Raw genomic sequence first — 18174 nt, forward strand, 5'->3', positions numbered from 1 at the left:
GGTAGCCGGCTCATTTTGTTTGGTCGTGCGCTGCTGGATGTCTTGCATCGATTGCTAAATGAGGCAGTTTCTAGTATTGTTGGTTGCTTGGCCAACAACTACTTTGTGTGGGTCACGAAGCTTTGTCGCGTGGTGTGGTGAGCATGAGGGTGAAGATTGGGTATCTGGACTCCTGGTATATTTCCAGAAAGACCCTAGGACACCCTGAGAGCATGTCTGGCCGCGTCCCCTGCCATGTCATTCATAAGACTGTAATTGTTTACAATGTCAGGTACTTCAAAATTCAAGTGTCTACTTAATATTACAGGATTCCGGCTGTAATGACCATGTACAATGTACATGTATGTGCATGCACGTGTTCATTATTAACTTTGGTCACGTGGTGCACCATGGTGCACGGTACGGAGCGCTAGCGGGGGTGTGTAGGAGGTGCACCTCTGCCTGGCCCTAGCCCTAGGCTAGAGCTCTGTGCTGTGGTAACTAACTAACTCTTACTTGACACGTAGCTGTCATCATTCTGTTTACGTGATCTGTCATGTGGTTCTCGCGAGCCCGCGCGCGCGTCTGAACACACACACAACAGGTGCAGAACATAAGCCTGCTCATATTCATACTAATACTAGTAATAATACATTTTAGTACTACTACATGACACGTATTACTGTAGAGTGTAGTACTAGTCAGGCGAGATCGATCCAAGTAAAACAACACAATCATTGAATCATGCTGACATGGGTCTACGAAATGACTCGCTGTGGACCACTCGACTCGCTACAGCCTACTCGCCTAGTACTAGGCACTTCAGGCGATTTTTTCAAAACGAGAAATACGCGTATTTCTTTTTTGTATCTGATTCAGATAGGTTTAGGAAGACTCCACAGAAAATTTGAAGCAAAAAGAATAACTTAGCACAGAGATATAGCCACCCAAAGTCGGAGAATTGAATAACGGCATTTTCAGTATTTCGACGGCACCAGCAGCATATCAGAAATTGGCAGAACTTGCTTCAGTGTCTATAGTGGCAAAATACCAGGCTCGCTGGAAGCAGGTCAAAATAACCAGATGAATGCAGAAACAGCATGGTTTGGAAAAACTTCGGATTTTTCATCCGTCCGGCAGCTCCGACGAAGATATCGGGTATGGTCACCATGGCAACTCCATAGCAACAGCATAGCAACTCCATCGCAACAGCATGAAAACAGTGCCGAGAAGCCTTCGGAAAAGCATAAGATGAGACTTTGAGGTAAGATAAAGTAACTACAATAATTCAGTGCCAGAAAACATTGTTGCTACATGTACAGTACTGACTTGGTGATGAGTACGGAAGAACAATGAGCCGAAGACTGAGCAAACTAGAATTTACCGGGTATTTGACGGAAAGAAATGACAAACTATTACAATAGAACATCGTCTGCAAATTTTTGGGACTACTGAAACTTCAGCAACTCCAGCATGAGAGATTTTGTGCATAGAGTGTGTGCTGGATTCTTGGTATAATATCACCGTCAATGCTTTTCTTGGTCGCTGGAAGCCACCTGCTGATCAGCTGACGATTTGTTCCGAGCAGGCCGTTTTGATGTCAGCTCTCTTGGTCCAGTCGCCGAAGTATATACTGTCCTACTCGTCGCCTGCAGGAGAGGACGACTGCTCCGATGCGACTCCAATAACACCTGGCAATATTTCTTCTTGCGCAGCCATGCGCATGGGCTCCGACGAACAAGGATTATTGCCGGGAGGACGCCTGTCGCGGTTCGCTTCCAATAACACCTCGCATTATTTCTCCTTGCGCAGCAATGCGCAAAGTGTCGGACGAACGAGGACAACTGATCCCGAAAGGAAATACGACGCTGAAGACGATGAGCTACATGGCAAATGCGTGCAACCAAGTGAAATGCCCGAAAAATCCTTGCCGATTTTACTCGAACTGTACGTGAGTTAAAAAAATTGCCGCATCATGACGTATGTGGGCTCAAACGAAAGCTGAGGGCCTCAGCTACATGCTGCGCCACACGAGAAGGCCCTGCGCAGCTTCCGTGCAGCTACAGATCGATCTATGCATGCGCCTTTCCTTGGTGCCACGCATGTACGCGATTCAGCGTTAGCACTTTTTGACAGGTCATGTCACGTGACTGAAGTGCCTACTAGTACTACTAGTACTAGATCTACTGGACGGTTGGCAGCATTTTGCAAGGCGGACTACTAGTAGTACTAGTACTGCTACACTACACTACAGAATCCAGGCAAAGAACGGAGTGCTGAAGTCAAGAGCGCGCGATGAGCCTAGGATTTCACCTACCTAACCAAGCACAGACTACTTGTAGACTCAGCGACAGTATCCCAAACAAACGATGCACGCACGCGGGGACTCAACAAGTCTGTGCATAGACTGCATGCATGCATGCAGAACACAGAAGTCAGAACGGCCCACTCCCTACTGGCCTAAGTATTAGTTGGCCTAAGGCTAAGGCTAAGGCTACGACACGCCGGTTGAACTGTCTTCATCCTAGAGTAATGATACTGCGCTGTTGTTGACAAAATACGAAATAGTTTGCTCAGCGTCGAAATATTCATTGACCGATTTACCACCAAGATAGTTTAGTGTTGACTCTCTCGCCTGGCCGGAAAGATGATGCAACGGAAGACCATCGGCCAACTTGTCCGAGCAATTGGGATACTGCGCTTGTGTCGCTACAAAGCCGTTGTAAACAGCAGTGAAAAGGTACGGAATGAAAGAGCGGGGACTCCTGGAGGGTGTGTGTAGAAGTGCAACTCTGCACAGGTTCATAGGGAAATTTCTGGCTTGGTATTATTTTGTGCTTCTCGGGACTGCAGAGGTCCCCACGTAACTCGTTGCCATGTGGAGGGGAGAATGAAAATCAATGCCTTCATGCATCATCAGAAATTATGCTAGTACATGTACATTGTTTGTGTGGTATGGAGTAGGATTTGTTGTGAAGTGTTCAATTCACTGACTGTATCACCATGATGGTGAAACAAGACAGTGCTCAATAGACAATACTCTGACTGTGTATGGTGAAATAAGCGGCACATTGACCTACTGGCATACTGTACTGGTCGACACTGTGCATCAGGAGTGTAGGAAGCAGATCACAGTACTTGGTATGTGCATGCCTGATGTACATGTACATGCCTGATGTACATGTACATGCCTGATGTACCGTATTTCCTCGATTAATAGACCCGGTCTTTTGTTTTTTGATGAGGGTTGGACCCCCTCCCCTGTCTCTTATTTGGGCATGGTCCATTATTTGAGCACGGTCCACTATATTTTCATCGGCACATTGCTGGAAATGGTGGATTTTTAACACGTCATAATATAGAAGTTCTATATTATGAAGTGTTAAAAATCCACCATTTCCAGCGATGTGCCGATGAAAATATAGTGGACCGTGCTCAAATAATGAAAGAAAGCACTAACCACTTCAAAAATTGTAGTTGCTCAACCTAAAATCGCGTCCTTTCTTAGTGCGCATGCGCAAAGCAATTAACTCAAATAAGAGACCGGGTCTCTTATTCGGGCATGGTCTACTATTTTTCCGTGAGGCCTCTAGGAGGGTCTACTATTGGAGCAGGGTCTATTATTCGAGCATGGTCCATTAATCGAGGAAATACGGTACATGTACATGTACCTGTACATGTACATGTACCTGGCCATGTACATGTACATTGTATTTGCACATAATACAGTCAGACCTTTAACCGCACACATCTGTTTTCCATACAAAAATATCCCTCGCCTATCCGGAGGGTGAGGGATCTGGATAAACGAGGAGCGGATAAACGAGGACCGGATAAACGAGGACCGGATAAACGAGGACCGGATAAGCGAGGTCTGACTGTACATTGTAATTGCACATGTACATGTATTAGCACTGGGTCAAAGTGATGATAATACGACTATAATCAGGACCGCCGGAAGCAGGTTTTGATTGGTCCAGTAGTATTGTGGCCTTTCGTACTATGTGTGTCAAAATGGTGGATACATAATTATGCAATTAAAATACATGTAGAAGAAATCACATGGAAACGAGTTATGAAGCAACTATCCACGACTGTAACAAGAAAATAATCAGTCAGAAAAACAGAAATTTCTTCGATTTTAATTGAATTGAATACAATTAAAATAGAAGAAATGGAGGGTATAATAATAATTATTTTATGTTTAACTCGGACACTGAGCCAATAAATTGTATTGCCAATAGTAAAGACTTGTTGGTGGCCAATATGTTGGTCCGGTGATAACCTGTCCAACAGGACCAGTTCCGGCGGGCCTGATAATAACTTACCATTAGCTAGTTTCCTGTTCATTTTTCTGCCATGACCGCAGAAATAAACCTTTTCGTGCAGATACCGCACCAGTTATACATGTACGTGCAAATCACAACCTCCCCCGTATTTGGGGACTCGATTTCCCGGGTCAATGGTAGTTACCATACTCGCGCGATTAGAGCCCTCTCTTGAACAGTGCCCTATCTTGAATAATGCCCTAGTCTCTAAAAGCCAGTGAAAAAATAAAGCCCTCTCTTGAATAGTGCCCCCCTCCCCCCCCCCCCCCCCTCCCGGGCTTGTAATCAATAGCATGACTGTGCAAGCTTGGTGTCGTTTTGCTACTAATCTTGTCCATGCCATTGCACTGGTGGTTTCGGGAATCCAAATCACAGTTCATTTTGCCCTTTCTGTTAAGTCGCGATAGTTTACATTAGCGTTGGCTCCGTTTTTCTTTGTTTTAATGCTGGATGACGCAAATGTACCAGCTTTGAAGAAAGTAGTACCCTCTCTTGAATAGTGCCCTCTCTTGAATAGTGCCCTCTCTTGAATAGTGCCCTCTCTTGAATAGTGCCCTCTCTTGAATAGTGCCCCATCAGTGATGGTAAGTGAAAAATAGTACCCAAGCGGCACTAATCGCGCGAGTATGGAAACCCCTGTTGTAAGTCGATCAACTACCCTTTTTTGAATTTGGCTTTATGTCATAAAAGGTCGACTTGGAACGAGTAAAGTGCAGTATATTTAATGGTACCTTATTTTCTGGGGTCGGAGCAGTGCTCAGAACTATTTCAAAATGCTTACTAGTGGCACATTTAAAAAATATGCCTAAAGTAAGCATTTTGAAATATGCCAAAATCAACGCGCGTATTACATTCCGAATACACAATCCAGAATGTACATTTACCTTTTGAATTTCATCTTTACCCCGGTGTAAGTTTGAACCCGAAAAAAAAACATGGTATGTCTTTTGTATTATTTACTCATGCCATCATACGCTATAGGGCTTCGAAGTGGGACGTCAGGTCGTTGACAACGACTTCGTAGAAACAGGGTACAAACAACCATTGCGTCTCCAGCACGTGGAGCTTTGCACTAAAACGTTAAAACTTTTCATCTTGGCTTGTACAGATTAGAGTAGATACCTTACACGAAGAACACGGACATCCTTTTATTGTCCTTTTGGCACATGAGTTTGCTAGCTTTGTCCTCCTTTCTGCAGGGCAAAGTAGAGCATGATTTGCATGTAATTGGAGTTACAAATCGGCCTACAAATTTCCTCAAGCAAATCATTGATTCCCGCCATCCGAAGTCTGTATCTTATTGCAAAACCAGTGAAGAGCAAGCGGACGCTAAGGTGTATTTGTACCCAGAAAATTCGCTGGCATGTGTTGTCAATTGTATGTGACGTCATCACTTCGAATACTGGGCAACCTTCAGCCATAGGGCTGAAGGTTGCCCAGTATTCTAATTATAACGTTAATCATGTACGATACTTGCACATATGCATGGACAGTGCATGTAGGATTAACAAGGACGGTGTGACCCATCCTTGCTGCCAATTGCAGATAATGGAACTCGGACGAAGATTCCCAAGCAAAGTGCTTTTCAACAGTCTCATGCGCCACACCGTCTACTCGCAGTTTGTGGCCGGCAAGGACGTTGCATCACTGAATTACGTGGCTAGTGAGTTAGCACAGGACAAGGTGCGGTGCATGCTTTACGTTCACGTGGAGAGTGATGAAAAGGAGGGTGGCAGCTCGGCGGATGCGTAAGTACATGTATGTTTATTTGATTCCATTTTTTACAAGAAACCATCATGGTGCTAACGCCGGCAAAAACGCACGGATATACACATAGCGATGGCAGCCGAAGCAGTGGAGGTGGGCCAAGAGTAGCTAAACCGACCAAGGGTCTCGGTCTCATCACTGCTCATGCGTGTCAAACAGAAAAATACAAAAATGGAAAAATGAGCAGGAGCACTACAGAGCAAATGGGAAATCAGGGTGACGCACAGTCACGCAATGTGCAGAATGGGAAGGAATGTTGAGGAGCAGGCACACAATACATTCATTGCATACGCCCAGCAGGAGGCATCCGAATGCATACACACACATACACACACACACACACACACACACACACACACACACACACACACACACACACACACACACACACACACACACACACACACACACTGCGTCTAAAAGTCCTGGCATTGAGCAGGATTATTCATTACTGTGACGTCACTATTATGTAAAGTTGTATGCAAGAGTCCATAACCAAGAGAACACAACTTATTGTGATCTCTGTTCTATAGGCCAGATGCGATTTATGCTGCTTTCAGTACACATAATACAGCTACAATTCCGCACTGTCGAAAATCAAACACACTTTCCCGGTTGTTTGCAACAAACTATTTCGTATGGAACTGTAGTTTGTACATCAAGACGTGGACGTTAGGCATACACTCGAGCAAATCAAGCCAAACCGGATTTGCTGGTATTGTAGATTATGGTTTTGAATACACGAGCACACTGGACGGTGGAGGTTACATAATGAAGACAACGTGCCATGCACGGAACACTAAGCGCAGCTGCACACTAGTATCGGTTATTGACTCTTGATGTAAACAAATAAAAGTTCCCACATCCGGGTTGCCACCGGTTTAAAAGTGTGCTGAGAAACACAACCAGTTTTAAGAAAGTATTGCTCGTGCCAGGCAACCACCCCATCTGATTATCCAGGGCTGCAGATGCAGCGCCTAGCGGCGAGGGTGAGGTAGTGAGTCTCACGGCCAATGCCCGACAAGGGGGCGAACCTCGTTAGCTATATGTATGTTACTCCCTTGACGTACATGTTTGTTATGATGAGTTACGCCTGGTCATAGGATTTACTATCTGTGAATGCTTTAGAGTCCATTTCTCTGCACTGAAAGCAAGTCAACAGCTAGGTAGGTTGGGAAAGACATATTTTGGGGGAAACAACAAGGGGAGAGATATAGATGAAAGAACGGCTACAGTACACATGATGGTTGACAAGAGAGAAGAAGATAGATAGATAGAGAGAGAGAGAGAGATAGAGAGAAAGAGAGATGGAAAGAACTAGATAAAGAGCCTGAGTAGCTATATATATGGCAAATATGGTTGCGCAAGCAGCTACCGAGGCCACTGGAACAAAGGTGTATTACTTGAACGCGGGAAGCTACAGGGTGTGGGTCAGCAGGGGTAAGGTTGTTCGAGGCAATGTACAGGAGATGGGGAGTTAACATTATGCAGAGCGCGTCTAATAACCAGGGGCCGTATCTACAAGGTACATAATTGCTGCAGTCCTAAAACTCACACGTGTGTATCATTTTTCCAAAACATGTAGATACACAGGCTTTTCAGGAGCGTTCGTCGTGCAAATTACGCCTTTTCAAATGTCTTTCTTTTCTTCACAGCGCAAGGCTACATGAATACAATAAGAGTTTGATGCTGGAAGCTGCAGGCAAGGATTGAAACCCCCTCTTCTTACAAAGATAAACGTTGACCTTTTTTTCTTGTCTTCGCCGCAGAATCGTTCAATGTTTAAAGTATTAAGATCATGTCCACGGAGGAATCGTTCACTGTTGACGCAGAATCGTTCAATGTTGAAAGTATTAAGATCATGTCCACGGAGGAAATACCATTTAGCTATTGGCGATACCATAGTGATATCGGGTCAAGCCAGCTTCTGCATTATCCGGAGTATAACCCGCACTTTAAACACTCTTCATTCACCCTCAAAAAAGTCGGTGTGCCTTATCCTATGCTGATGAAATCAACCATGAAATACGGGGAAGATGTCTGTATTTCGTAACAAAAAATCTGGGTGCGCTTTTACTCCAAAAAACATGTACTTCAAAGTACCTCGAGCATGAACGCAAGATAGTCAATAGGTGATAGTCAATCATTTCTTCGGACTTTTCCCGTTTGCATCTTTTCCTCAAACCAGTGAACATAACAATTATGCGGGTTTTTTCTGTCATGTCAACTTCACCCAGAACAAGCGCCAGCTAACAGCATGATACAAGTGAAGATGACTGGAATAGCTAGTGTTCCCATGATGGTACGTACATGAATATCGCTAGGCTGCCTGCATGAATACTGCACTTGTTTGTGCCTACACTATTTTTGATAATTCTGGTCGTAATATACACGTCGATTCAAAAAGAAAGGGAGGGGCAACTGGCAACCTTTCTAGTCAGCCACTGCTCACTCAATGCGCTGAGTGCACCTGAAGAATGTGTCCTGTTGATGTGAAGAGATGACGTTTTGGACCTGTCACTCATCGTCTGGTTCTGACGATGGGTGACTGAATATTTTATGGATAAAACCGATTTTTCGATTACCTCAGTGCATTGAGTGAGCAGGAACTGAATGGATCGGTTGTCAGGTGACACCCCGGCCCATATCACACCATTGGCCTAGCTCCTACAAGGGATGAAGAAATTTTATGATTGCAAGTTAGACACAAACAAAGCAGACAAACCAACCAATAATCCATATCACTGTAAGACAGGTAACGTTAACGAAAATTTAATTCTAACGAGTTAACAAATTAAAAAATTGCTAACATTTGAAGTTGTTATGTGCAAAACGATACAGTCATTTGCCGGTTTTGAGACATGAGAAAGTGGTAATAAAAGTTATGATGTGGATGGAGTGGTAGAAGAAGTAGAGGGAGGAGGGAGGAGCCAAAGAAGAAAGAGGAGGTGATGGTTGAGGAGGAGAAAACATGATGATCGAGAAGAAGATCTTAAGTTGAGGATATAAATTCTTTCAAATGTAACACATGATTATACAAAGGCCACAGTAGAGTGCCACAGGGTGATATTCTTCCTAGGCTGACGTGTAGTGATAGTAGTTGTACAGGACGTCATCTAAAACAGTTATTCATTGTTTGAAATCGACTGTGTAATTTATTGCAACATGTTTTTGAGATTGAATGTAATATTCAGTACACCTGGTGCATTTCGACACGTATAATTATTTATAATTATTGATGTCATATACCGTATTTTACCGGTTGTAAGTCGACCCCGGTTATAGGTCGACCCCCGTATCTGGAGGTCTCAATTCTGAGTTTTAAAAATGTTCACCCAAAGAAGCACTACTAACCACATCCTGCTGGTAACACATCAACAAATCATGTAAACATTCCTTATTGGAGGGTGTAACGTCCCAATCCTTTAAAAAGGCCAATAAACTGGCAAAAATGTGTAAACATGCTGCACTCGTGCATGCAGTGCAGGTCATTTTTTGTAAGATACTGATAGTTCCCGGTTATAAGTCGAATCCCGGTTGTAAGTCGACCCCCGCCCTTTCTCCTTCTATTTTAAGTCGTAAAAGGTCGACTTACAACCGGAAAAATACGGTAGCAGAGTTCGGATGGAATTGAGAAGAATTGAATTTTAAGTGATAGCCTGTAATGTCGGCATTTGAACCTGGGAAGGTATAAGTGTGATTACTGTATACATGAATTGTGTGTATTCCTGAACATTCTCATGGAGTTGATCATTTGTGCTAATGTCCAAGGATATGTTTGCGAACCATGTCGTGCAGATTGACATGAGCAATGCCATGCGTACGGCATCAATGTTACCAAGCAGCGACAAGACAGCATTGTTGGAAGCCTCGCGTAACCCCAAGAGTTTGGCAGCTGTAAGTTGATGCCTTCAGTACAAACTTGTTAGTTGTTACCATGTTGAGCTCTTGTTGGTGCTGTTGTCCTCTATTGGTGGTATACGGTGAAGTTGAGTGAAATCTTCTCCGCAGAGTTGTTGTTTTTGCTACCGTTGTATGCATGAACTTCTTTTTTTAGTACACAGGGCAGAACAACAGAGACCAAAAATCTTTCTCGTAACTCCGAGTTTCGTGTTTCAAAAAACACTCATCAGACAGTTTGAGGTATTGAGCACTGTTTGCAGCGAAGACTACAGACACTTTGTCTTTTTGAAGTATGTACGTTTTGTGTGTGTGTGTGTGTGTGTGTGTGTGTGTGTGTGTGTGTGTATGCGTGTATGCATGTGTACATATTTGATTGAAATGCCGGGAAAGGTACCAGGAGGCGTGAACACTAAATACCACAATGACATCATTGATATTCAGCGGACACTTCACGAAATGGCGGAGGTACGTAGATCTACACACACAGCTTTCACTATTCGGGAAAAGAATGCGATTATTATGAATCAAGGGTTATATCTTTGTCGAATGGAAAAGAGTGGAAATATAGTTTGGTATTGGTATGGTATTGATTTATTTGAATTCGGTATCTCAACAGTACAATGTACAACTTGTTTGTCCACAAGGCTTGAAAGTGAAGAAAGTGGATGCTCCAAACATTGAAGCTCGTGCTTCCTGCCGACTGACTGACACTTGACTGACTCACGACTCCCGGTTGGAGCACAGGAGAAGAATACCGGGCTGTCCACTCGGCAAATTGTGTACTCCAGATGGTGGTACAAAGTTTTCGCACTTCAATACATCAGGCTTATATGCATTTTCCCATTTTGTTTATGTGTACAAGAGAGTCACCACAAGAAAAAGCACAATTAAGTGTTAATAAACAAACCAAAAAACATAGCATGCCCACCATACTTTATGAAACTATGAACAACGCATTGTTTTCAGCTACCACCATCAATTAACAGAAAACGAATATAGGAGAATTGTGAGTTTACACCAGTCATGCAAGGATGCGTTTTACTGACTCTAGCAATATGTAGTAACGGTGAGGCAAGATTTGTTCCCATTCTGCCATACTGAGGAGGGGGGGGGGGGGGGGAGGGGGGAGGGGAGATGAGTTTCTGCATCCAAAGGTACACCACAAGCTTTGACGATCAATACTTTATACATCCTGTCCTGAAGTTTACTACTTAGAATTAGCAAACGGTAAGTGAAAGGATGCAATCTGCTGGCAAATGTTGAGAGAGTTCTGCGTTCTCATGGCCAGCAATCGAGGACATCTGAGAGTTGTAATTTTTGTACTCCTCCGAGGTGTGATTTTTGGCGTGCTGGGCCAAGCACAAGGAAGCCATCTGCAAAAAAACTGCAGAAAATGGTTGTTGTTTGATCCTTTGGTGTAATCTTTGTTTCTAGTCGAAGCTAGTTGCTGTTTGGAGCAGAAACGCTGAAATTGACTATTTTCTGCATGTACTCATACATGTACTCATGTACTCAGGCATGCAGTCTCACTCGTATTTTAGCTCTTTTTCTGGAATGGATGCTGCTCTGCGCCCCTTGGTGAACATTTCCTGCGCTCGTGGAGCAGCTGAAAAGGACCACTGGTATGTCTGGTTCCTGGTTTGAAAGTGGAGAGTCGACTTTTGTGCCTTGAAAAAGGAGTAGAGAGCGATAAAGGTACGTCTGTGGCTGATTTTTGAGTGCTCCTCGTACATTTTTGATCGTGATAGAAATTCTCAGACCAAAGTCAGACCAAAGTCAGCGCGATGATGGTCGTACCGTTTTCTTGTGGATTTTTTAGTTGTTTCATCTCGTATCTATGTCAGTATCGTGATGGTGAAGTGGAGAGGTGATTTTCTTCCTCTATGCTTCGTTCGGCCGACTTTGCTTCGTCCTCGTTGAAAAGTGATCCTGAAAAAAAGGTCGATTCGAAAAATTATGTTGATTTTCAATGTACGTGATGACATGCGATTGCTGGCTATGTTTGCTTACAGGCAGCTGCAAGACGCGATGCGTTCATAATTATAGATGCCGAGCAATCCTATTTCCAGCCGGCAATTCAACGTCTTGCTCTACCAGTCATGTTGCACTGGAACTCAAGGTCACGCCCGGTCATTTACACTACAATACAGGCGTATCTCAAGGTGAGGCCAGTGTACTTGAAGGAAATTTATAGTAACTGTTAACCTTGTTGTTTCCACTCATGCCGTTTTCATCCTGGCAATGCATTTTCGACACAGGACTGGAATTGGCACACTCTCCTAAAACCTGTCATGCCACATGACACACAAGTGATACAACCCGTTCTGTGCTTAACGATCTTTTTCCAATACAATGATTGTTACGTAATATGTCACAACATTGTTGTGTTCAGGAAAGCCGGTCAGTGGCACAGGGTTGCTTGAGGCTATTCGAAGAAGAAAAATCCAGGTTTGCTGCCAAGATCGTCCGTGGCGCATATCTGAAGCTGGAGGCAGACAGGGCGCATGCTCTGGGCTACAGTAACCCGATATGCAGCAGCTACGAAGAAACTAATGACAGCTACAACCAGATCGTGCGCTTCATGTTCGACAAAGTCCGAGAAGACGCGGCGAGTCTCATGGTTGCAACCCACAATGTTGAGAGCATCACTCTTGTGCGGGACCTGTGAGTACCTACATACATGCAACTTGATGTTGTTTGAATTTTCCTTTGTGCTGTTAAACTGGGAATTGTCGGTGGTGTAATATTTTCGGTATTTCCCAAAATCAATGGTTCGGTAGCGCGACATTTTTTGGTAAACTAGTTTTCCAGATCTGTGTGGCATGGCGTGGTTGAATTTCTGGCGCATTTTCTGATAGGTAAAAAATACCTGTTACGAAGTTACCGAAAATATATCTCCCCCGAAATTTTCCGGTTTTGCAGTTCTCTTTAGGAATCTGTTACTACTGAGTGAAAAGGGTGTCATAGAGAAAAGGGCATGCTTGGAGGCATGTTGTAGCTGTTATTCTCATGGTACATGTACTTGGTAATGGAGTCAACGTTTTTTCCGCAAAAGATTCGAAAATACAAAAGATCAAATCGATAAAATTATGATGTCATTGTGTTTTGTACACACGATGGATATTTTTTTGCTATTGTCATGAATCAATGTACTGTGGCAGTGTGCGTAGCATGGATCACTACCCTCCTCACCTTTCACCATTCTTACCATACCCTAGAATAAAGCCAGGGTGCTAGGCAGGCAATATAGCCGTTAGCCCGGTTTGCATTTTCCTGTCCTGCTTTCAAGAAAATGATGAGCTACATCAGTACACACTCATCCACTATGCTGGCGTCGTAGACTGAGTTAGTCACAAGAACACTGTCTGAGTAGTCACCATGGTTTGTTAGTGCTCCAAATCTTGCAAGACATCGACATATCCACATAGTATTTACACTTGCTGGATGCGGCAGCAGATTGCTCCCGAGCGCCATTTCCTCCGACCTCTTCGCATAAATGGCAATGATCATTGGCCATGATTTGTGTGATTGTACTCACACACGTGTAAAGTAAGCTGTGACTCTATCCACTGGCGTATTTCTGCTAGTTCAAGCCAGTGGTGGGTTGTTGATCTTGTCATGCACCTAAGTCTCCAGGGTGTTGTAAGTATATCATGTTGTTGTGCATAGAACAATGTGCTATTCTGGTCCTGTATCAGGATGAAGCTACATGACATACACCATGGTGACGGCGAAAGAGTGTGCTTCGGTCAGATATACGGCCTGGCTGACCACCTCACATCTGATCTAGGTGAGTACTGTCCTGCTCAGGCTTGCCTAGTGTCACGCCCTGCTACATTGGGTCTGCTCGCCTTTTCCCACTTTTCTCATATATGATATTCCATCTAGTGAGCTTCTATGGTTACACAATAAGCTGAACTGGTATTCAAACTGCACCCTGGTCTTACCAGCAAAGTACCATTCGCACTTGTATTTGCTTGTGCTGAAATGCAAGCTCAGGGCTTAAGTTGCAGAGCGGACTTCAGGCTAATATTTGATGAAACAATAGAGCGCTTGTACCCGGACAGTACTGAGTTTCGATGAAAGATTCTGCAAGTTCCGGGTAGTCCTAGAGTGGCTGCTTTGTTTCCGTGTGCTTCATTGTACTGCGTTGCCCTTGTTGATGTGGGTTGCAACAAATATCTTACATAACGCAGGTTGGTTTTCTCAGGGTGTACTTGTAGGCTGGTGGGCTGAAAGCCTGTACAATTGTGCTACACATGCGTGCTAATATTGTGTCTTAATTTGCGTTCTGCTCTTAACGCCAGCTGCGCATGGGTATATCACGTACAAGAGCGTCCCATCCGGACCCGAGGACCGTGTGCTGGGCTACCTTGCTCGGCGCGCACAGGAGAACAATGCTGTGTTCAGCCGTCTGAATTCAGAGTTGTCGCATCTCCAGGCAGAGCTACTAAGTCGTCTTCCACTCAGATCCACATAGGGTGCCGTTCTGTTCTATTTACTGATGTAAATCTTCTTCGATATATACGTGTAAAATGTACCAATACTGGCTTGCAGTTCACATAAGAATCTGATACCAAACGTTTAGATCAAAAAATTGTGATACCGGTAGTATGGACTATTATTATTACACGATAATGTCAACCGTTCAGTTCTTTCGACTCTTTTGATATCATTTCTGCAGAATTCTCTTTTGATATCATTTCTTCAGAATTCTCTTTTGATATCATTTCTTCAGAATTCTCTTTTGATATCATTTCTCCAGAATTCTCTTTTGATATCAATTGAATATTTTCTCTCTGTACTTTGAAGGTAAATTTGATTTATGCAGCGTTTAAAAGTTGGAATGCTCTCATGTGAACTGGTGGAAATGAATACCCTCAAATTTGATTTTGCATAAAAGCATAATTATAATTATTGGATACATTTGCAATGACATAATCCTATTTTCTGATTTATCTCTCCTTCTAAATTTCTATTGGATCAAGATTCAAGTTTACTTCTGTTTTCCGAGTTTACTTCTATTGGTCTTAACACCCGAGTTTACAACTACTTGTGATTTATGCTTGAAAATTTCTGGACTTGAAATCTTGACATCCAGTCTGTGTGGTCCATTCAAATCGTGGATCATGAGAGGGCTTGTACCAGGGCAGTAAGTACATGAACCGGCACATGTTCTGTATATCCAAGGTCACGTGACTGGTACAGCATAATGGTGAGTACTGGGTAGTTAGAAATAGTAATGTAGTTTGAAAGATATGCCACTGGATTCTGCTGGTTGGGACATTGTTTTTATAAATTGTCGGCCGTTATTACTGTATTGAGTTCGTCAGGGGGGGGGGGGGGGACAAGAAGAAGTTTCCATACAGGGATCACGGGCGATAATTAGGGGTGTGCAGATAATGCTCGAAAAGCAGTGAAATTGGCAGAACCATACAAACCTTATGGCGGGCAATTCCTCGAATTCTGCTCTATTTCTTTATCCACATACCAAACATGCATGAAACGAACCAGAAAAAGTACCGAATTCTGCCAATTTTTCTGCCGGCATTATCCGCATATGCCTAGAGAAAATCCGCCTCTCCGCGAGATGGAAAGTTACCCTTACACTACATTGACCAGACACCCTTAGAGTTATGTAACGTGAAAGAAAGACAGTTATCTGCAGTGCCCTACTGCCACTAACAGTTATCCCTTGATAATGCCGGCAGACAATTAGGCAGAAAGTGGTACCGTTTTCTGGTATGTTTCGTGCATGGGGATAAAGAAATCGAGCAGAATTCAAGGAAGTGCCTGCTGTAGGGTCTCTGTGGTTCTACCAATTTCAATGCGTTTCGAGCAGAATCCGCGAAGGGCTAACTGCCACAATGAGTGGACAGTGAATCAGTCGAAGCCCAAGAATCCGCGTCGTTTCTTCAAAATCAACATCAATGATGAGTGTTTTAATGAACATACCGATAACATAGGCACTTTGGCTGTGTGTTGTGTCAATTTTGTTGTGTAATTTAGTAATTTCATGTTCATTCTTGATTAAGTTTGCTTTCATGATGTAGTGATGGAGTGCAAGGCCTCGGTGAATTTTTTGCTTCAGCCTGGTGTGGCCTGGTGTGGCCTAGCTAAGGTCTTATCCGATTCCATTGAAGTTCATCATAAGAAAGTTCTAAAAATTTTGTTCTCGAAGAAACCTTCCTTTCCCTCCAATAAGTTGTACTTATTAGCTCAGACTACTCCGTTAGAGCAACGCCGACTAACTTGCCTCTGTATATTGGTTCATCGAATGCTCTTGGGTTGTGTTCCTGAACATATAAAGCCTTATAACTGGTTTGTTTCGGGCCGCTCAACCAGAAACAAAGTGTCTCTTCCCAAGGCCAAGTCAACACAATTCACAAGATCGCCATTCTTCCAGGGCTACTGTGCATGGCTACAACTTCCCGACTCAGTGAAGACTTCTGCATCATTGAAAGAATTTAAAGTGAATCTGAGGGCCTGCTGATGACTGAGTGCACCATAATAATAATACTTGCAAGTAAAAACGAATCAATATAGCTTTTCGGCTGTTTCCTTTTCATGTATAATAATCTTCTCCTTCTTTTACCATGGTTGGCTATCACCCACATCTTCCCGTTTTGGCTGCCATCGGAAGCCATAAGATGTTGAATAAATAAATAAATAAAGCAAGCATGGTACAGGTGCTTGCTCAGTTCCGCTCTTCCTCGTCACCATGGTCACGGTGTTTTGAAAGAGGGTGCATACCGTGTATGTGTGTGGTATGAGGGGAAAGGAGGGGAATCGCACCAGTGCTGGTCAGCATTTCAAAATTGAATTTCACACAGATCGTACCAATGATGATGTGGAAAATAGAATAATCATCATGAGTGAAACTGAGAATACTAAACACCAAGCCAGCTTAGTGATAATATCGCCATCAACGGACAAAGTACCGCTTCGTAGGTGTATGTGACTTGGTGTTAGTAACGAGGTCGCGAGGCGAGGAATGCAGCATTATGCAGTAAAAAGACCACAGTAGCAATAAGTTGATGTAGGTACAGCAGGCTTATATTGAAATAATTTTTTTTACAAGTTATCCGTTTTGTCCAACACTAACGGTTATAAGCAGAATACTGTTGAGTCAAAAATGTGCAACAATTAGCGCAAAACTGACTGAGGAGATCATGACATTCAACGACCTGATGCTTACATGTAGCTGCATCGCGTCTAGAATGCGCAAACCAGCAGCCTTCCAACTTGGAAGGTTCTAAGTTATGAAGTAACGTAAGAAAGGGAGTCAGTTTTGTGCTAATTGTTGCACATTTTTGACTCAACAGTATTCTGCTTATAACCGTTAGTGTTGGACAAAACGGATAACTTGTAAACTTTTGGTCCTCTTTTTAAATTATTTTTTCTGTGTGTTTGATGTGTTAATCGTAATAACGTTTCAATGTGCACCACTCGGATCAAGAGGCAAGAGCTACACTTTGTCTGCTACAAGGAACAGTCAATGGTTGCTGCATCGTCCAGAAAGGGCTATTCTTCGGGTATGGCCAGTGTGAGTGATCTGTGTAGACGTCTGGTGAAGTTAAGCCTTGCCTTGCCTCCACGGGCAGGTGATGCTGTTGTCACCTGTTCAGAAGCACCATCAGGCTGCTCATCGTCGATCTTCAGCTTCTCGGCCAGCTCATCAGGCACATCAATTGTGTTGAATCTCTGCATCTTACGCCGTTGACCCTTCAACATTTCACTGGTTAGCTGTGGATGGAAGATCTTGAGGTGATTGTAGGATTTCTTCACACGTCTAGAGCGACGCGCTTCATTTCGTTCTTTCATAGCGACGATCGTCAGAATTGAACTTCTCAGTACCAGCTCATCATCCATACTGTCGATGTTGTGCTGTTTCAAGTAGGATTGCAGCTGTGTAGGCGCGAGATCCTCCACATCCACTGCTCCTTCAGTGTAGGCCCTGAGGAAATCGAAGTACTCCCTGGCACTGGGGAAACGGATTGTCATGTTGTCGTCTTGAAACCCGTGCACCACTTTCAAGCCGGTTTCCAAGCAGTGGTTTTTCCAATAGGCTAGTGAGCGGAACTTCATACCGGTCACCTCTTCCTCACTCTTTCCAGTCGTCAGCAAAGACAAGTCCGATGCATACGGGCCGGTGGTTAAGGTGATGTTTGCACACAGCGAACCGCCAGGCTTCAAG

The 18174-nt window shown here is 43.6% G+C and overlaps 1 protein-coding gene across 1 annotated transcript; it reads left to right on the forward strand.

Moving 5' to 3' along the window:
• Positions 1-2393: 2393 nt before the first annotated feature.
• LOC135809796 (proline dehydrogenase 1, mitochondrial-like) lies at positions 2394-15089 on the forward strand. Its single transcript, XM_065323222.1, has 10 exons — positions 2394-2719; positions 5853-6055; positions 7730-7776; positions 8312-8376; positions 9873-9971; positions 10368-10442; positions 11990-12139; positions 12370-12641; positions 13676-13767; positions 14285-15089. Exons 1-10 carry the CDS (start codon positions 2627-2629, stop codon positions 14455-14457), a joined length of 1269 nt encoding a protein of 422 aa, XP_065179294.1. The 5' UTR covers positions 2394-2626; the 3' UTR covers positions 14458-15089.
• Positions 15090-18174: the final 3085 nt, after the last annotated feature.

The sequence above is a fragment of the Sycon ciliatum genome, chromosome 2 (assembly GCF_964019385.1).
Source record: "Sycon ciliatum chromosome 2, ocSycCili1.1, whole genome shotgun sequence".
In the NCBI taxonomy this organism is placed as follows: domain Eukaryota; kingdom Metazoa; phylum Porifera; class Calcarea; order Leucosolenida; family Sycettidae; genus Sycon; species Sycon ciliatum.